The following is a 22,520-nucleotide window of genomic DNA, read 5'->3' on the forward strand; positions in this document are numbered from 1 at the left end:
TTTCATTTTAAATTCCATTTGAATGTCATGGGTTAAGATTCTGGCCGTATTCATCAGCTTTACCAGTTCCTTTTTGTTTTGCAACATCCAGCATCACTTTTTTTTAGTATGTTGTTGAATGGCATCATGGTTCTAAAAAAAAACAGTAGTGGTGTTAAGGCGTTTTCTTGGAATATACCACTTTGTATTTTTATCTTTGCTAAGAGTTGTCCGCCAGCTGTCAGTTGCAGTCTTTATGTTATCATTGCTTTCTTAATAAGGTTGATTAACTTGCCGCTTGTTTGTACATTCAGGTATCGATGCTTGAAAGATTCTGTTGTAGTCTTTGTTGTAGTTGATTCATGTCATGAGAAGTAGTTCACGATTATTTGGCGAATGGTAAATCTGTTCTCTCAATTGTACCATTAAGATTTTCCAAATAAACAGTTTTTGATATGTAGTTGTTTAAGGTCGTTTTTTGGTCCCCTGACAAAAGGAGGGTCGACCTATAAATTCACCCTTGTCCGTTTGTCCGTTCGTCTTTCCACACTTTTTTGATAGCTTCCCTTAATTTCCTCAAAAGTGAAGCATAATAGGCGCCTGTAATTTTGGTACCCTTTGCCAGGAAATCTGTCATCACTACTCCGTCCTGGTCCCAGAAGACTGTGAGCATGACCTTGCCAGCGGAGGACTGCACCCTTGCCTTCTTTGGAGGTGATGAGTCCAAGTGTTTCCACTGCATTGACTGGGCTTTGGTCTCTGGATCATGGTGATGGACCCAAGTTTCATCCTGTGTAATCAGTCTTTTGAAAAACTTTGGCTCATCTTCTTGGCACATCTCCAAATTAATCCTCGAGCACTCGGCGCGTTCTCACTTCTGGAATGGTGTGAGCAACCTGGGAATCCATCTGGCAGACACCTTATGCATATGCAAATGGTCATGAATGATAGTTTCCACAGACACTGTACTAATCTTTACATCTTGTGCTATTTGGCGAATAGTAATGCGCCGATCTTCCAAAATGGCAGCCTCAGCTTGACAGACAGATGCTTCATCAATGGCAGAAGGGGGGGGGCGACCAGGTCTGGGAGCTGTTTCCATAGACTTCCGGCCATGTTTGAATTCACGATGCTAGCGTTTTACAAGGTCATATGATGGGACATTATCACCATAAGTTTCTTTCATTTCATCAAAAGTCTCTTGTGGTGTGCGTCCTTTCAAATACAAAAACCTGATCACTGCTCGGCATTCAACAGGCTCGATTTCACACCTGACTCAGTTCAAACACCTGTAAAACAGAAACCACAATTAGTTCAGAGCTGTAATTTGCCACATAACCCGTAGAAATATAAATCATTGCACATGCAAAATTTCAGCTAGATCAGACAAGTGAAAGTGGGCCAGGGGTATTACTTATTGCACGCCCCTCGTAATTATTTATGAACACATGTCTCATCATTATACGACTCAACAGCATGGCGGAATCTAATGAGATGCAAAACTACAACTCCAGAATATAGAGCTGTACCACTGAGCCAATCCCCACTAGTGCTAAATGTATCTCCCTTTTTACAGATATTTTTTTTGTCTTTATTTTGCATATATATGAAATAGTAAATATTGTTTCTCATGTGGATGTGTAAATTTGGAAATACAACTCATAAAGTTTATATAATGTAAGTCGTTATTTACTTGCCTCTCTACAAGGGCAAAGTTAAGCACAAGGTCAATTTTTCATGTGGGGAAAATCTAACTACTGGAAAAGTGGTCCTCTGGATAGGGACATTTTTTTTTATATTCCTTAGTCTATAAGGATCTTCTTCATGAACATCACTGCTTATGCTGTAATTTGCACGTGAAAGGTTTTGTTGCAAGAGTTGCACAATCTCTAACCACATCTCTCCTGAGTAGGTACTGTTTTATTTCAGTGGCAGATAGAAATTCAGGACGAACAGTGCTGAGATAAGCAGAGAGCACATACAGCACCTGCTATTCCCAAATGGTCACCCATGTAGGTAAAGCTAATCGTTGCTTAACTTCAGTAATCGGAAAAATTTTAGAAAAAAAGTGTGAACTCCAATTAGTAGAAAAACAAAAAAAACTTCTATAATGGCGTAAGTCGACTGATTACGCATGCGCACAGACCAAAGAGAAATCACATTTATTTTTAAACATCAGCATTTTATTAGTAAAGTAAATATCACAACGCATCATTGTATTTGTTCATGTAATTTCGGTTCTTGCGTTCACGCGCGCACGAGTGTAACATGACTTGTCACATTGCGGAGGAATTTTTAGCGGCCATTTTAAAAAATGTGGTTCGTTTTTGTGTGTTACGTAGTTTTTAATGTTTTTTAATTAATCTAAAAAATTCAATTTTCATGAGCGGTTTACGCAACACCGCCGCCCCCCCCCCCGACCCACAAATGCAAACAGAATTTTTGTGAAATGTTAATCATTACTCTGCTCGATAAATTTTGGCCCGTTACTTATGGAAAAACGGTTAAGTTAACTGTTAAGCTATACAAGTTGTATATATGATAACCCCCCTCCCCCCAAAAAAGAACGAAAACATAAAGATATGTTTTTTGTAAACTGGTCGTGAAAACTTACTAACAGCATTATTTTTACTATAAAATGAGGCGAAAACTTTTTTATTTTATGAAAATATTTCTTGTGATTTAAAATGTCCGCCAATGTATACATGCGCCTTGTGAAATATCACGTGACTGCTCATGCATAGCGTAAATGAAGTTATTGAAATGGCGTCTGTACGCATGCGCAATCAGCCGACTTACGCCATTATAGCTGATTTTATAGGCACCGCCAAAACAGGGGGGGGGAAGGTAAGTACTTTTTGACGGACCATCTTTTTAAAAATCTACAAAAAATCAGGTAATTATCCGATCAATACGAAATTTTCAGCAATTATTAAGAGAAGAATGAACTTTATAACAGTGTACTAATTTTTCATAAACGATATTTATATATATATATATATTTTTTTTGCTTACAGAACCCCCCTTGTTTTGAGGGGGTACAAATATGCTTAAAATAATCATCTGAAACTGAACACAACATATTATGTTGTTGTAAGGGACAGAATTAAAGATTTAAAAAAAATGTTTGCATACCTTATTTTGACGTCTGAATATCAGAAATTCGATTGTGTTTAATTATCCCGCTTTTGAGTTTTGAAGTGTGAAATTCGGTGAATATTGTAGGGGAATAAATAAGAGCACCGGATTACCGGTGTAGGGTAAGGAGTGAGGTCCCTTGAAAAAAGAAGAGGAGAGTCCGTACACATGAGGCACGGACGCAAAAAGTTCTTCTCCTAAAAGACAATGTTGGACAGGCAGAGTACAACTCTAGAATACAGTCCTCACTCCTCCCGTAAACCCCACTATTGAAGTGAGTAATCTTTTTACCTTAATGTTCTGAATTGCAGTGTTGTCATGTTTTCATGTTTGTTAATAAATTCTTGTCGTTTATACTTGTTGTACGTTTAGTAATTATTAAAGCTGATCGGTAGTTTTGGGACTTGGAAGAACCTAAACCCGTACCAACAGTGGTGACCCCAACTAGCAACATAGAATACGCAAAGCAACGTTTTTTTTTAATGTTTTAATAACAAAAGGAAAATGCGTAAAATTAAAGTTTATTTTTAAATAAAAATAATCCATAACATGAATCCCGGCGTCAGAGTAGTTAAAAATAAATAAACAAAACATTTACGTACGAAAGTTAAAAATAAAAAAATAAAAAAATAATGACTAGTTACGTTTTTGTACCGAGATTTATTTTATACAAGTATCGTTACCCTTTCATCGGGATATTCACATTTTTCTCGCACAGCAAATATGGCCGACCGCGTCTTCTTCAATTTGCACACGGCGCCAGTCTCGTGATTGGCTGATGTGAACACTACGTCACACTTCGTCTTCCTCTTGCTCTGTCCCTACTATTACTATTATACGGTGTCATCTAGCTAACTGTCGCTATAAATAAATAAATAAGATAAAAATAAATAAATAATAATAATAATAATAATAATAATAATAATAATAATAATAATAATAATAATAATATTAAAAATCATAAATAAATGTGAAATGGCGTCGCCCACATTCAGTCTGATTCCAACGGATGTACGGAATGACCCTGCTTTGTTTTTCGCACAGCTAGATTTATATTTTCGGCAGAAACCGATATCAGGACAGACTGAAAAGTTTTGCCATGTGGCGACTATATTACCTCAGGATGTTATCGTCAGGGTGAGAGACCTAATTATATCTCCTCCCACGGAGAAACCATATGACACTCTACGAGAAAGAGTGACAACTGTTGTGTCAGTTTCAGCACACAGGCGAATCTCACAATTATTAGAACAGGAAACGATAGGGGATAGCACGCCGCCACAGTTTCTAAAGCGCCTGCAGAAGTTGCCTGAAGGGACAATGGACAATAATATTGTCAAACACATCTTCCTACAGCGCATACCAACCGAGTATAAGGTGGTAATAGCTGCACAAGATGAATCTATGCCAGTGGAACGAGTGGCTGAGATAGCCGACCATATTGCCGATATAATGTCGACACGGTCGTCAACGGTGGCTGGCGTTCAGACATCGGAGAAAGACGAGCTACTCTCCAAACTAATGGAGGGACAGACCAGATTGGGAGCTCGCATGGACAAAATGGCGGAGGACATCGCGAGACTTACCCTCGAGAATAAGCAAAGGCGGGGGGGGGGGCGCGCAGCCACTCCAGAGAACGGAGGCAGGATAGGACCATTTGCTGGAAGCACAAGAGATTTGGGGAGAAGGCAAACTCCTGTATCCCACCGTGTAATTACAAGAGTTCAGGAAAAGCTTAAACCAACAGAAGAATGCGGCATCAACTGTCGGTGCATCTCGTTCAGGCCGCCTATTGTATGTGGTGGACAAAAACTCAGGTACGTCCTTTTTGGTGAACAGCGGGGCACAGGTGTCTCTCATTCCTGCGACTGCAGCCGACAAGAAATCCCCTCCCTGTAAATTCACACTACGAGCTGTGAATGGCTCGTTAATACACACATATGGGGAGAAGTGTATGGACCTTAATTTAGGCCTGCATAGAACATTTACCCACATTTTTATAGTGGCGGATGTAGACAGTGCTATTTTAGGTACCGATTTTTTACAGGCGTTCGGTTTGGTGGTGGATATAACAGGCCAGTGTCTGAAAGATCCAGAAACGCATCTCACAGCATGTGGGGTAGTTAGGACTGGTACTCCATTGTGTCCAGCAGTGGCACATGCAAACCAGGATAACGATTTTCTGAGTCTCTTGAAGGAATACCCTTCAATTTCAGTGCCTTTTTTTCATAGGGACGTTTTGCCATACTCCACCACACACTATATCGAAACAAAGGTTCTGCCCGTTCATAGCAAAGCTAGGCGCTTAGCACCAGAAAAGGTAACAGCGGCCAAGGCTGAATTTCAGCAAATGATGAAGTTAGGCATAGTTCGCCCTTCAAAGAGCGAATGGGCTTCACCTCTTCATCTTGTCAACAAAGGTGTTAACACATGGCGGGCATGTGGGGACTACAGAGCACTGAATGCAGTCACTAAACCAGATAGATACCCAGTACCACATGTCCAGGACGTGACAGCAGTGGCTCAAAATAACCGTTATTTTACAAAATTGAATTTAATTCGAGCATATCACCAAATACCGGTGGAGCCCAAACACATTCCTAAAACGGCTATCATCACCCCATTCGGGATGTTCGAGTTCATGCGAGTTCCTTTTGGGTTGCGGAATGCAGCACAAACATTCCAACGGTTCATAGACCAGGTGTTGTCAGATTTGCTGTTCGTCTGTGCATATATTGACGATGTACTTATTGCTAGCCAAACTAGAAAGGAACACATCGGTCATGTGCGACAGGTCTTCGAACGTTTGAAGCAATATGGGATAGTCCTAAACCCATTAAAATGTGCTTTTGGTCAATCCGAAGTAATTTTTTTAGGACACCATATTTCAGAGTGGGGAATATCCCCATCACCAGAGATGGTCAAGTCCATTCAAAATTTCCCTATCCCTGCCACAATGAGGCAGCTGCGTCAATTCTTGGGGCTGATAAACTTTTATCATAGGTTCTTACCTCACTGTGCACAAGTACTTTTACCATTGACAAGTGTGAGGAAGTGTGACATTGTATTTTCAGAGCACGCGGTAGAAGCATTCAACAAGATCAAGGCTATGTTGCAGGAGACTGCAAAATTGTCTCACATCCAACCCAACCAGGAGCTGTGCCTAGCAGTGGATGCATCCGCAATTGGAATTGGAGCGGTCCTACAACAAAAATGTGATGCGGACTGGAAACCCATTTCCTTTTTCGCAAAAAAATTAACAGAGACTGAGAAACGCTATAGTACATTTTCCAGAGAGCTGTTATCTGCATTCTCCGCGATACGCCATTTCCGGCAGCTCTTGGAAGGTCAGCAGTTCCATATCCTCACGGACCACAAACCCCTGTTAGGCGCTTTACAGTCTTCCTCGGACAAATATTCTCCCAGAGAGATTCGCCAGATGGATTATATCCTTCAATTGACATCGGATATCCGGCACATCAAGGGAGCAGACAACATCCGAGCAGACACCTTATCGCGGGAAATTAATTCCTTCCTGTTGCAGCCGGCAATTGATGTCGACACCTTGTCTAAAGAACAACAGAAGGATGAACATTTACAAAATCTCCTGCAGAATAATCCAACTTCATTGAACCTAGTGACAATTACCAACCCTACCAGCCACACAAAAGTTGTGTGTGACACAAGCACAAATAAACTGCGACCATACGTTCCAGCATCGCTACGCAAAGACATATTTAAGGCAGTACACGGTCTATCGCATCCAGGGGCCAATGCCTCTGTAAGGCTACTAACAGACCGATATGTCTGGCCGCGAATAAAAGCTGATACAAGAGCGTGGGCGAAAACGTGTGTGGAGTGTGAAAAAGCCAAGGTCGGTCGTCACACGCGGGCTCCTCTAGGCACGTTTCCAGTTCCAGATGAGAGATTTCAGCACATTCATATCGACATCACCGGACCATTTCCGACATGTGAAGGTCAGTGCTATCTGCTGACATGTATCGACAGATTCTCACGATGGTTTGAAGCTCTACCGATGCCAGACATGACGGCATACACAACTGCCAGGACATTCCTTGCTGGCTGGGTGGCCAGATTCGGTGTACCACAAAATGTTACATCAGACAGAGGTCGACAGTTTGAGTCAGACCTTTTTCATAAACTTGCAAAACTTTTGGGCACCAAGAGTATACACACCACGGCTTATCACCCCCAGGCAAACGGCATGGTCGAGCGACTACATCGCAGTCTGAAAGCCTCCTTACGGGCACAGCTTACGGACAATACAAGGTGGTTAGAACATCTGCCACTAATATTGTTGAGACTGCGGACAACGGTAAAAAGAGATATGGAGTGCTCAGCAGTGGAGGCTCTATATGGAACCACATTCCGGTTACCAGCACAATATTTTTTTGAAGCACCAAAAAAAGTTATGGACATGACAGCGTTTGTCGACCGGCTAACAACAAAAATGGCCAAGATGGCATATTCTCTCTCAGGCTCGAATAGGAACATGGTCCCATATGTACCTAAGGGTTTAGAGACTTGCACGCACGTCTTTATCCGTGATACGGAAAGGAGGCATTCCCTGCAACCGCCGTATCGTGGCCCCTTTAAGGTTGTGGAGACACAAAATAAGTTTTTCAAGGTGCTTATCAAGAATGAGGAACAAAACATTTCGGTAGACAGGTTAAAACCCGCAGCACTGGAAGAGACATATCTGAAAGTATCACCCCCAAACGCCATGCCGGTAGATATGACGCTTCAGAAAGTAGAAAAGAAAAAGACACGGTCAGGTAGACATGTAAGATGGCCAGCACATTTAAAAAATTTTGTGACGGTTTAAATAAAATTAAAAATGTTGCCCATTTATTTCAGGTACTCCGTATTTTTGGGGGGAGTACTGTAGGGGAATAAATAAGAGCAACGGATTACCGGTGTAGGGTAAGGAGTGAGGTCCTTTGAAAAAAGAAGAGGAGAGTCCGTACACATGAGGCACGGACGCAAAAAGTTCTTCTCCTAAAAGACAATGTTGGACAGGCAGAGTACAACTCTAGAATACAGTCCTCACTCCTCCCGTAAACCCCACTATTGAAGTGAGTAATCTTTTTACCTTAATGTTCTGAATTGCAGTGTTGTCATGTTTTCATGTTTGTTAATAAATTCTTGTCGTTTATACTTGTTGTACGTTTAGTAATTATGAAAGCTGGTCGGTAGTTTTGGGACTTGGAAGAACCTAAACCCGTACCAACAATATGTTAAGTAAAATAATTAATTTAAGTTAAGCAAAACAAAAAAAAAATTTCAATATTTATACGAAAAAAGCCATTTTAAAATCTTTTATCAATCAATTAACAATTTTTTTTATCGAGCCGAATAATGCATGACATTATTTAACAGGGCATGCTTTAAAGAATCGATACAAAAAAAAAAATGATGTATATTGTGCCCTTTGTGTTAAAAATGGCATCAGTTTTTCGATCCCGTTTGAAAACGTTTGCCGCCTTTCAACTACGGTGGACCAAACGTGCTGAAATAATATTTTTTTATTCTGCTTTAAATTGCCCCCCCCCCACTTTGGGGAGCCTGGCCCCCACACACATACACATTAAAAATCAAACTCATACAAATGGTCACCCATCTGGTACTGGCCAGCCTCAGCGTTAATAATACATTGAAATTTTCGTCACTGAAAAATAAGTTTTTTTTTTGCCCGTTTGGTCTTCCATGGTTTGCTTTTTATCAACTACAAACGTAAGCATTGTCGATCTAGACTCTAGATCGCCGCGAAGTAACTGGTTGCCTATATGAATAAGTGGAGTTATTTGAAATCCAGGTACTTATATTATAATATTTTTGCATGTTCTCATAGAAAATCATTCTAAATCTTAGTTAGACAACAAATAAATAAATAAATTATTTCAAAAACCTTTTTTTTTTTTTTTTACTATTTATGTACGTTTTTTGTGCAAGACAAAAAATGTCAATTGTTAACTTTTTGGGAAAATTTAACATTTAAAATTTAACATTTAAAATTTAATTAAAAATAGTAGAAAAAGTTTTACATTATTCTGTTTGCTAGATAATAAAATTCAGGGTTTTATCTTTCTGGAAAAAAAAAGTTACTCAGAAATAATGATTTTAATAAATGTAATTTCGTTTTAAAAAACAACAACAACTTGATTTTTCGGTCATTTTTGGCGGTGCCTATGATTTTATAAAGAAAATAATCCATTGGAAAAATATTAATATCTTCGAAACTATTAATTTGCGACGGATACGGTGTGCAGATTCTTTTTTAGCACACCGAAATCTACAAAAACAATATATATTCATCTACTAGTTCGAGTTCACGCTTTTTCTAAAATAATACCCAGTCTAACCAGACCGTGATTATGCGAAATTCGGTTATCTGACAAGAACTGGTCTATCAACGTGATTATGCCGTATATAACAAATATAATTTACTCTGTCTGTCTGTCTGTCTGTCTCTCTCTCTCTCTCTCTCTCTCTATATATATATATATATATATATATATATATATATATATATATATATATAATATATGTGTGTGTGTGAGAGAAAGAGAGAAAGAAAGAAAAGCAAACCTTATCAAGAAGAATTATCTATTAAGGGAAGTAACTCTTATAATTTCTCAAGGGAGAGTACTCTATTAAAATATGTAAACACGCGGGAATGATTCTTTAACTTGAATCCTCATCGGAAAAATCGACTTTGGTAAGTAAACTAAAACATGCGAATAAATAAATGAATAAATATCTTCATTGTTAAGTAGTTTTTAAGTAGTATTTAATATAAGCGTTAATTTATTGTGTAGAACTTATACTGTGTGTTGCTATATCGTTTTTTGTTTAAAATAATTTTTCCCCAACACAAATTCCGCCCGCAAGTTAAAAAAATAAATAAAATAAAAGCTTATTTTGGACGTCGTAAGTTATTTTCAGGAAATTAAAATTATTTAAGTTTGAAATTAGGACTCAAGAAGTTATTTTTTTTTTTTTAAATAATAACATTTTTTAAAATACGTTAAGAAAGTAAGGAATATTATGACTAGGCCCATGACAACAGCATATTCTTTTCGTTGTTTTTACTCTCGAGTGTGTATCCGTTGATATCTTATGCTTTTATATAGAGTGGTGGTTCTCGGTTGATTAATTGTGTCGAATATATACTCGAGAGTCAAAACAATGAAAAGAATATTCTGTTGTCATAGCCCTAATTATGACTAATACACTACACTGATACTTGTATAGATTAACCCCCATGCCTCGGTAAAATTCGCTAACAAGTAGTTACGACCCCAGGAGCCCAGCCAGGACCAAAAGGCAATCGGGTAAAATTAAACTCTGTTTTATGAGATAGAAAACAAAAGGAATACTTGATGATTTATTTACGTAGCATTCTTTCTTTTCTTTCTCTCTTTTTTTTAATTATATAGGCTGTTGGTTTGTATTGCTATTCACAGAAGTACGAAAAAGTTGTCAAAAAACAAATGTATAACAAATAAATTTTATCAAAGGCAAAATAAGTTAAAAAAAATTTTTTTTATTACATTTTCACCCCAAACAAGGCACATTTCCACTTTGATGTAGAGGGCTACTATCAGGGACATAAGCTACAGAGGTACTATGTGGGGAGTTGGGCAGCAAGATGTCGGTTCACGTTACATTTGAACTTCTGCATGTCAGTACAGTTCGGGAAGCAGGAACCCTGAAGGGAATTTCAAAGTCTAGCGGGAAGAAACTACTGGAGTAGAAGGCTCTCTTACATCTAGGGATCTCAACTGTGAAGGGGTGGGAATTTGCTGATTGTTGTGTTTGAGGGGTACAAGTGCTTGCAGTTCGTCGGAGCATTCACTATTAAAGTACTTGTAGAACAGGTAGAGGGATGCTACATTTCGTTTATGGGACAGAGGCTGAAGCTTAGTTGATAGTTCAGGACCTATCAGGTTGGCGACTCTCTTTTGAACCTTGTCTAGGAGTGAGAGACTAGTAGCAGATGCACCAGCCCAAATATGACAATGATACTCCATACATGGGCGAATGGTGGCCTTATAGAGGTACAGGATACTTTCGGGTGTTAGTAGCTTTCTAGCACGGTAGAGAGAACCTACCTTTTTCGCAGCAGTCCTGGCAATGCTCTCCATATAATTTTTCCAACACCGGTTTCCTGTGAACGTTAGGCCGAGGATTTTAAAAGATATGCTTTCAGATAAAGAGTCTTTTGCCATTGCTATTGGTGGCAGAGAAGGTTTCTTGTAATTATTGAAGGAAACAAGTTTAGTCTTGGCAACATTGAATGTGACCATCCATTTATGTCCTCATTCCATTACAGATTGGAGGTCATCCTCTAGTGCTTCTGCCATTTCTTTAGATATGTGTTGATTTGTTTTCCTGTCGTATCTGTTATAGAGCGTGATGTCATCAGCATATATACCCAGCTCACAGACAAATTTTGTTGGGGAGGTCATTTATGAATATTAGGAATAATAGAAGTTCAAGGATAGACCCCTGAGGTACTCCCGCATTTATATCATATTGTTTAGATGTACGACCATCAAGGACAACCTGAATTTTTCTCTTATCTAAGAAGGATTTAATTATGTTAAGTATTCTTCCAGTGATACCGTATGATCTGATTTTCCTGAGGAGACTTTCATGCCATACCTTGTCAAAAGCCTTAGATATATCTAGAGCTACCACTCTACCCTTCCCTGCTTTGTTAAGTGAATGGTATATACGCTCAGAGATTACAGTTATGATGTCTGCTGTGGAACGGGCTTGCCTAAATCCATATTGTTGGTCGATCAGAAGTTTAGCATTTGTAAGGTGATGGACTAGAGCTTGGTTAATTATGGACTCAAATATTTTGGCGAAAAGTGTGAGGAAGCTAATGGGGCGGTAATTTACTGTGTCAGTTCTTTCGACAGAATTCTTGAAAACTGGTACCACAGAAGCAGTTTTCCAGCAGGCAGGAAAACAAGATTCATTAAGGCCTTTGTTGTAAAGTTTGTAGAGAACCGGAGCTACTTTGGCGGAGCACTTTTTTAATAGCACAGCCGGGATGAGATCAGGTCTACATGCTTTTGAAGTGTCTAGATTTTTTATGAGAGCATGCACCTGAGAAGTGGTGATTTTCGGATCGTCTAGTGTGGTGTCTGTCTGCAAAGGAAAGTCAGGAAGGAGGTGGTTAGCAGAGTCCAGTGTGGAGGTAAAGGCAAACCAACTGGCAAGCATGTTTACCTTCCGGTTGCTGAGCAAACAATCTCATGATTGTTGGATAGTGGGGGAATTGTTGATTGCCAATTATTTACTACACTGTTGTAGATTTTCCAGAAATCACGGGTTCCTAATTTCTGATGCGTTTTTTGGGTGGTTTCAGTAAATTCTCTCTTAGCTGTCATTATTTTTTTCTTACAGTTATTTCTGGCTTCTATATACTTCTGTCTGTTTGAACTGGACTTATATCGAGATATATATCCTATATTGAGAATTCATTTCTGCCGTGATGTCATACGTGTATCTGTCAACGTGATCAGCCTATGTGGCCTAAACGTGCGTGGTTTGCACATGTTTCCAAACCATTCCTGCAGAAAAAGAATTCTCACTAACCTATTTTTCGACCTAACTTATTTTTCAATATGTTTTTAATTTGCTATTGTTCCTTCTTCTCTAGCTGACCTTATTTTAATTTAGTTTTCATAAAAAGAATTGAAGAATCAAAATCCCTTTTACAACAACATATCTAAACAATTTTATATGAAACTGAACAATGTGAAATTCCATTTCTGAACCTTGCTTACAAAGTACGAATCTCGGTCTATCCTAATCTCATTTTCACTTATCTAATGTTTTTCTTACTTACAAGAAAAGGGGAAAAGGAGAGCCTTTATTGTAACAGAAGGAGTGATCTTCAATTTTCCAAAGTCCGTCAGCATCTCTTTTCACTTTGTGTGTTATTTTGTTAAACTTTTACCGAAATTTACTGAATAAGAAAAAAAAAACTCTTTTTGTTTTAGGCTGATGGATATCTGGGAGGTGTGCCCTCAGTTGGTGTGCTTAAATCAAGATGGCACTTACTATGAGGGTTACCTCAGTGTTCTTGACCAAGAGTTCCACCTGGCAATCACTTTACCACCAAACCGTTTGCTAAAAGATGCCCACATTGATGTCGAACCGAAAGTTTTCTATCTCTTGCAAGAATACCAAACTTTGGTAAAACAGCGCTTAAACCAATGTTCTGGATTGGCAACATTTTTGCAAGAACTGAAAGTAAGTATAAAATATGAATTTTATATTGTCTTTCCTGTTGGGAATCATCTTATAAACAAATGTAAAATAACTCTTCATCAATTGAACTAATGGTTTTTTTTTAAAGACTTTGGATAAATCTTCTGTATCAAGTCAGTGCAAAAGTTTTTTCCGCTTTGTGCAAGTGACATTTAAAATGATTGTCATTTATTTTAGGCATACTGTTATTATTTAAACATATCATCGTGATTAATTTGTAAATTTTTCTTTCAGATTATTGATGCATCATTCATATTTTTCTGCAATATTCTCACACGTGTTGACCTAAAAACGACCTTCTTTAGTCGATAGGAAGGGAGTCGTCTTCCATCATGATAATGCTTATCCTCATACAACACTACTGACTGAAGAATTTAGTTTGCACATTTTGATCCATCGAATATGCCTGGTGAACCAAGTGCAAGAGAAAATCAAACAATAGCACTGAAAGGGACGGTTAGAATCTTAAAAAGATCTCTCGGTTGGAGTAACTAAAGTAATAAGGAGAATGTTTGGCATCCGGTTGAATGCCCCATCCCCAGCAAAAACAAAGTGAAAAGAAAATTAAAACAAGGGAAAAACAAGAAATAGAAAGACAAGACATATTCTTTTGGCCTAGCTTGCTTGGATTATCACTTATTTTGAGTATTCCAAAACCATTTAGATGGTCTTAGGATAACATCATAAAAGGACATTGAACATTAGATTCATATTTCACATCAAAACCTTAAGAATCTTTCAAGCAATGCATTTTACAAGCAAGTTGACAGATGAAATCAAGTTATAGAGAACAAAGGTCGTTATTGTTATGAATAAAGATTTTCAAAAATAGTTTTTCATTTCCAAGATGGAATTTTAAATTGACAAAGACTTTTGCACCAAACAAACTGATATATAAAATTTGAATCAAAGTTGTTTGTATATGTGTACTAGTTTCATATTTAAATAATTTAAAAGCCAAACTCAACATATATATCAAGTGCTACCACCTCACTTTCACCTGCCTTTATGCAGTCCATGGTTTATTTGTTAAGAGATGACTTTGGATATCTGCAGTAAAATGGTCTTGCCCAAGTCCATATTCGAGCTGAAGGATTATTATGATTGTTATTATTATGATTGTTCTTGATGTTGTAAAATGGAATGTTAGAAAGAATGTATCAAGACGAAAATTATTTATTTATTTATTTATTTTTTTTGGTCAGAAAAGCGTTTAGCAATTCGGAAGTGATGAGCAATCACTAGATTGATTACTGATTCAAAGATTTAGGAAAAGGCCGACAAATCTGTTTTTCAACAAAATTCTTGAATGCTCATATCACAGAAACAATATTTCAGCTATCAGGGAAGAAAAATTCAACCAGGCATTTGCTATAGAGTTTGAGGAGGACAGAGGTTAACTCATCAAAGCATTTTTCTAATTACTACAGGGATAAGATCAGATGTAACATAGCACAGATAGCTATATGCAAATGCATGTGAAGTTATGTCACTGGTAAGGAAAAGTAAAGATTTTAAAAAGCAGATCATGTTAGAGATGTGAATAACGTTTGAGACAACATGAGAGGTGTAAGGAGCAAGGATTGGTCATCATAGAGGTTAATTATAAGTTTTTGGATATTGACATTCAAGGAGATGATCACATGAGGTACGTTACAGTGGTAATGAAAGAATAAGGAAATAAATGTTGTACAAAAAAAAAAGTGTGTTAAAGTTCTTTTCTATTCTTTGTCTCCTTTATACAACATGTTGGTTCCTAGACTACATTACACAGGTTAACATGGTTTGGAGGTGTCAAGATTTTTTATGATATCGAGGACATAGTCAGAGCTGATGATCAAACCATCAAGTGTGGCTTCTGTTTGCAATGGGAAATTTGGGAGGGAGTAGTTTGTCTTAAAGGTGGAATTCAAGGCTGAACTGCGGGGCAAATAATTCAACCTCATCCATTATGTAAGCGACATCATAATGATTGAATAGTGGATGAATTGATTTCCTACTATTCATCACATTATTATAGATTTTTCCAGAAATCACAAATTTCTAATACCTGCAATTCAATGTGTTTTCTGATTATCTCAGTATATCTAATATTAGCTATAGCTATTAAACTCTTACATTGCTTCTTGATGCTAAGTTTTTATCTATTTGTAGCTGACATAGCTGTTGAATTAGTGGAACCTCTATCTGGTGACTTCTCTCTCTAGATTTTCCTGTCTTCCATCAGCTGCCTCAGGATCACAGTTGGTATCATGTACAATTTGTTGGATGTACGTGGATCTAGGTTGTCTTATACTTGTGTGCCCATGCCGTGGAGTCCATAACAATACATTTCTCACAAGCTCTTGTCCGCTTTTCTGGCAGTGACCAGCAAATCGTAGATGTTGCTCCCTGATGGTAGTAGATATGGCAGATAGGTTGCCATAAAGTTGCTGCTTTGTGGGATAATCTTGCCATGGTCTAGAAGTGTAAGCCATTTTGAGTTTCAGAACAGTTTCAGATGGTTCGCTGTTACACACAAGTCCTGGGAGGTGATTTGTTTGTAGTAGAACAAAATATTCTTACCGTGTCTAAACCCGGGAAAAGAACATTGAAATTGCCCCAGAAAAGGTTTAATATTTATGAAGCAATTCTGGTTTCTGATTGGTTGGTAGCAGAACGTGAATTGATTTGATTCGTCAGTTCTTAGCAGCATCGTTTATAAATAGAATCGTCCAACTGTGTGGGATCATACCCCATTAAAAACACCAAAATATTGCAACATCCTCCCTATTTTTGTAATGGGGAAGTCCCTTGTGTTTGTTCTGCTCAAAAATAAATATATATTTTTATATTCACTTAGACATAAAAATTAGAAATCATTTGGATCTTAGAATTTTAGTATTTAAAAAGACGCCATTTTTAATTGTGTTTAAATGTCAAAAAGGAAAATTACAAAGATTTTTTTTTTTTTTTTTTTTTAGTAGGTTAAAGTGTTAATACAAATAAAATGGATACAGTTTAACGTCTTGTCCAGGACTATTTTTTTTTTTTTTTTTTTTGATATATAGAAATCTATATACTCTGAGCATTACCCCTAGGATTTTCCGCTGATATTCATGCAAAAAAGTAAGAGCCTTCTCATAAGTGGAACTTCGCTGGTCTGTATTTTTGATATATAGAAATCTATATACATACAGGGCAGTGAAAAAAAAAAAAAAATTATTCAGTCGAATTCCCCAACAAGTTTTGAGAAAAAACGTTGTAGCTTTATCCTTGTCGCAGGTTTCGTAAATACATCAGCGATATGTTGTTCTGATGATATGTAATTCAAAATAATGGATTCCTTTTTTATCTCGTTTTTTATGAAATGGTATTTTATATCTATATGCTTAAATCTTTGGTTGATTATCGTGTTCTGTGCTAAGACTATACTGGCTTGATTATCACAACTAATTACTACGGGGCTTGTAATTAATTCTGGCTCTAAAATAGTCTTTAGGATATTTTTAAGGTAGAGTGCTTCCTGGGTCGTGTGTGTGATCGCGATAAATTCTGCTTCACACGTAGAGAGAGATACAATCTGTTGCTTTTTAGATTTCCATGAAATAATAGGCCCATTTTCTAAGAGTCTGAAACAATATGCAGATACACTCTTGCGATATTCGTCGTTTGCCCAGTCTGAATCCGAAAACCTTCTAATTTTAGGGGATTTCTTGATTTTCTAAATACTAACTTCTGTTCTTTAGTTCCTTTTAAATAACGTAGGACTTGTTTAGCTCTGTTTAAATCCTTCATTGTCGGTCAGGATAATTTTTGTGACAGTTTTGTTACTGTATAGCATATGTCGGGCCTGGTTGCAGTCATTAAATATATAAGACTACTTATAATTTTGCGATATTGTGTGTCATTTATTATTTCAGATTCTGTGTGTATATTTTTATTAATATCATTTTCGACCGGTGTAGAGCGTTTCTTGCACTCTCCATTCCAAATTTTAATAGTATTTCGTCGATGTATCTCGATTGAATCATCGTAACAAGTCCTTTGCTTTGAGTAAATTCTATCCCCAGAAACCAGGATATTTTGCCAAGATCGGTCATTTTGAATCTTTTACTTAATTTGTTCTTAACATCAGTTAACATTATGTCACAATTTGATGCGATTAAAATATCATCGACCCACAAAACACAAATCAGTAGTTTATCGTCTTTGTATTGGGTATATAAACAGGGGTCTACAGCGCATTGTCTAAATTGTTGTTTAATAATATAATCATAATATTCGGTTTTACATATCTGTTATACATACCGGCATGCATTAGACAGCTTTTAAGAAAACTTTATGGTCAGATCTTCATCCTTCCCCTCCATTTTATTTTTATCACTTCCTCCCATGTTTTTCTTCACCTTCCCCATGAATTGAACTCGCTACCTCAACTATTCTACAGCTAACACCAGAACTCCAATACAAAACCTACTCTTCTGTACTCCCTATACTTATAAACACATACCTTTAGCTAATGTGTGCTATTCATATCGTACACACGCATACTTTCAAATACACATCAGTTATACGCCCTTGTGATTTGTTTCAGCCAACAGGCAGCGAGCACTACTTACTGTTATGAACTCCTATGGCTTTTCCTCTTTCCCATTCCAACTACCGACAGGAACACACATTCCTTTTCTCGTCTAGCTTGCGAGGTGATATAACCAGTTTTCCACACTGAGCACTCTGCTTTAGACCATACAATGACTTGTTAAGTCGCCACACGCTATTTTTATTTTTTATCATAAATCCCTCTGGAGGGGTAATATAAATTTCACAGTCTATTGGGGCATTCAAATAAGTATTTTTTACGTCCATTTGATGGATGTTTAGGTCATATTGTGATGCGACTTGCAATAAAATTCTGATTGTCGTTAGGTTTGTGGTCGGTGAAAACGTAGAAAAGTATTCTTTACCGTAACACTTCTAGAGGTTATGCGCCCAGTGTGCGTCTTTATTTCGATGGATCCGAATCAAAATTCGAATTGTGGCGAGTTAAATTTCTAGGATATCTACGAATCCAAAAGCTACACAAAGTACTACAAACACAACCTGAAAACAGAAACGACCCCGAATTCATTGAAAAGAACGCAACTGTCTTTGTGGAATTAATACAGTGTTTAGATGACCGAAGTCTATCACTGGTAATGAGAGAAGCCCTGGACGACGGCTGCAAATTAACACTTCGTGGCATACGAGTGTAAGTGCCATCTAGCTTTCTTTCCAATCTTTTGGTGTGTGTCCAGGTTGTAGCACCGTAAACAAGGGCAGACTCTACCACGGCTATGAAGTGTTAGCCTTGAAGTCCATACTGACTCCAGCTTATTCAATGCAGCCCATGTTTTTGAGATGCAAATTTCAATATCTCTCTCCGTGGAACCTATGTTGCTGTCCAGGTACATAAACTCAGTGACTTCTTTCAGTGTTGTTGCATCTGGAGCTTTGATCTCCCTCTCCACATTGAAAGATAAAGGCATTGGTGGAATGCTTGTTGCCTATATGCAATATTAGCTGCACAGGTTGAAGGGAACTATTGGGGAGAGTATGACTTGCTATATCGAGTGGAGGGACATATGCTTCTATATTTGCTCTTTTATTGCATTTTTCCAGTCAGTCTGTTAGTAATATCTTGTCGTTAGTAATAGTGCTTCAGATTTGGGTGAGATGTTTAGGGTGATATCAATCATTATCAGAAGGTGATCAATATTTTTGAGTGTGCTATGATCGTCCGTCACAAGCTGTGGGTAGTGTAATCAAGAATAAGCTGAGAAGTGAGGGTTAGGGTGAATCCTCACGATCTGGGAGGTGAGTTGGGAAAATGACTGCTTGTGACAGGGAATGTATGATAGAGAAGCTGTCCGTGCTATTTATGGCTGCATCTGGTTAGTTTGAGATACCAAGCAAAACTCTGTGATGAACATTAAAATCCTCAAATACATGTATTTGGATGCTCATATGTAAAGAGAGTGCTGCATCTACACTAGCAGAGACTTAGTCAAGCAGGATGCATTCCTGGATTGGGGGAGAATGGTAGAGGAAATGTAAGTTACTAATGCTGTTTTGTAAAGTTAATCTAAATCATGTATAGGCCGGATCATATGATACTAGACTAAGTTCTCTAGTCACCGTGGTAGTATTATGGATATCGACTCAGAGTGTGTATATATACTTTCTTGTCTTTACCACAGTGTGGGAGGTATCCTGACATGTCAAACAATTAGAGGAGATTGCGAAGATTAGTTTTGCTTTGTGCTAGGATATCTGGGGAGTTTACAAGGAGCAAGGATTGATCATCACCGAGTTTAATTATAAATCCTTGGATATTTGTTAACACAAGCTTCAAGAAAGGAGGTAAGTTGGTTGCTTTTAGGGGAAGGTGCACCTGGTTTGAACATATTACTTTTTATAACTATTTGCATTTTTTTTTTAGTTAGTGGCTTGGAAAAAGTGGGTATTTATTAGATTTCAGCAAGCTCTCACAAGTAGACTATTAATCAAGTCTCTATCTTTGAGGTTTAGGCCTTGGAGAAAGATCACCTTAGATAAGTGTAGGGTCACTTTGCATGTGTGACATGCCACTATGCTTATCCCAATATGTTGATAGAGCAGCCTCTCTTAGCACTACCTAAGAGTTAAGGCTCCTGTACTATCAGTCAGAAACATCAACCAGGCAAATTGTCCAATCTGCACCCTCAACCTGTCAGATTAAGAGCATATGAAACTATGTGACAAAAAATGTCTGAAAGCTTCTCAGATAGATGGTGGGACATCGTTCATTATATTGGTCAGAAGAGCTTATCTTAGGTATCTTTGAAGTGTTCCTGTAAAGATACCTTTGCACCTGTTGAATAGACAAAAAAAAAAAAAAATGTGTAGAAGCTGGGCGATAGACAGAGCCTATCTATTACTTCAGCTCGTATATATGACAGTCAAAATACAATTTAATGTTTATATATATTGATCGTTAAGTTTATAACCAAAAAATATATTTAGAAATAAAAAAAAAATGTCATGTCTTGTATTTTACAAAAATTTCATACACAAGTGTTTTGTCTATTTTAAAATTCAGAATTTTATTTTAAAATTAGATCATTTTACAGTATCAAAGCATTTTATGAATTCTACTATTCGACACTGACTTTTGAATTTGATAATTTATTCATAAAAAGATTATTCTAATGTTTTGTTTTTCTTATTTGATTAAAAATCTTCTTTTTTTTTTCTTTTTTTTTTTTAAAGCAATCCTATTTTAATCATTTTAACAAATTTTTCAAAAACAAAATATATTCTAGGTTCTTCTTGAACAAGTTTTGGATCAACCAAGTCAGGAGCAATATATCCGAGTTTCCAGCCAACTCATTGATGAACTGAACTCAATAAACTGGGAGAGACTTGTGTACATCAGCCCCACCTTTCATGAGGTTCACATTTCTGCTGATGATGAACATCAACGGCGTCATATCCTGAAAGTACAGCTTCATTCTGAACATCCAAGGGTCGCCCCAACTTGTAATCATGATCTTCCATCAAAATTTAAATTTGTCTGGACTCCCAGCAGCACTCTGAAAGACTTACTGTCACAGTTTGAGAACACTATACAGTCGTATCAAGTCTTTTGGGACGTCATGGGAGAAATCGATCAGAAGACGTGGGTTCTTGAACCAGAGAAGCCGAACTATAGCGCTACATACAGAAGGATAGCCATCAGTTCGAACTCTTCGATTCAGATAACCCTTGACCCTTGTCACCCAGAAAATTTGGCCCAGTGTCAATTTATGGGTGCTGATAGTATTGTTGATCCGTTGAAACAAAAGCTGAACTTCAACCTTGAGAATTGGGACCCACACCGGACGGTCCTTCAAAACCTTGAGGATCTCATGGAGATGGAGTTCCCATCGCCAAACAACACAAAGAAAGAAGAATTCATTGGGGAGTGCGGGATATGCTATACTTACCGTCTTGATATGGAATTGCCCACAAAAGTTTGTGAAAATCCCCAATGTGGACAGCCGTATCATCAGTCGTGTTTGCACGAGTGGCTGAAGACACTTTCAACCAGTCGTTACAGCTTTAACATTGTATTCGGTGAATGTCCAATGTGTACGAAACCCATCACAGTGACGATGACTACAGGAGACTAAATTCAAGTTGAAAGTTTTACTTTTCTGTTGCTTTATGTTGATTATTAAAAAAAAATAAATTGTTTGATTATTTTACTGTGAATGGCTTTCTAAATTGCAATATCATGAGTTGTATAAATGTGACGCAATGAGGTGTTTGTTGGTGGAAATATATTTGTTGATTGATTAAGTTTAATTAATCACGGAATAATTAATTGAAAGAAATTTGGCGGTAGCATATATTTTGTAGGTAATAAAATGCTACTGTTATAGGGGCTTCATTAATCTTCCCTAAATATGGAGAGAGGTTTTATATCATTTCAGATAGATTTTCTTTCATGAAAATTTACAATAACAGAAAAAGAGAGATAGATTTAGCAAAATCCAGACGGCCTCTTTCCAGAACCTTCAGGAGAGAAAAAAGAAATACAAAGATTTAGAAAAAATTCAGAAGGTACCAGAACCTTCAAGAAATTCTAAGAAGGTACTAGAATATTCTAATACTGTAAAAAAATATTTTTTGCACTAACTCTACAGTTGTTGGTTTGTTGGCATAATTTCAGCTGAAAGAATTGTCTTTAAAGCCTTCTGGCAACAAAAGATGCCTTATTTTGAAATATTTCTCTGACCAAAGATATCATAAATCTAAAATTTGGAGATTCTCTTTGTGTGAATAATTAAACTACTTGACATACTCTGACCTCTTTCTCCTAATACCTTCATCTATCTCCCTGCCACTAGGTTTTCCAAATTCATCGTTAGCTTAAGTCAAAATAATTTTATTTGTAAAAATTAATAGAAATCCACTGTTTAGAAGCACAATGAAAATGAAATACAAAATATGACAGTTAAAAGATTGGACACATGCATTAGTTTTATTTTTCAAATAAATATTTATTTATTTAAAATTTCTCATTTTTAGCTTATACAAAAGCCTTCATC

At 37.2% G+C, this 22,520-nt stretch overlaps 1 protein-coding gene across 1 annotated transcript; it reads left to right on the top strand.

The window, feature by feature from the left end:
• Nucleotides 1–9,756: 9,756 nt before the first annotated feature.
• Nucleotides 9,757–21,672, top strand: LOC145277679 (E3 ubiquitin-protein ligase FANCL-like). Its single transcript, XM_080129355.1, has 3 exons — nt 9,757–9,856; nt 13,158–13,410; nt 20,751–21,672. The coding sequence occupies exons 2-3, from the start codon at nt 13,162–13,164 to the stop codon at nt 21,597–21,599; spliced, it is 1,098 nt and encodes a 365-aa protein (XP_079985481.1). The 5' UTR covers nt 9,757–9,856; nt 13,158–13,161; the 3' UTR covers nt 21,600–21,672.
• Nucleotides 21,673–22,520: the final 848 nt, after the last annotated feature.

Source organism: Euprymna scolopes, chromosome 6, assembly GCF_053919585.1.
Source record: "Euprymna scolopes isolate OS-2025 chromosome 6, ASM5391958v1, whole genome shotgun sequence".
Lineage (NCBI taxonomy): Eukaryota > Metazoa > Mollusca > Cephalopoda > Sepiida > Sepiolidae > Euprymna > Euprymna scolopes.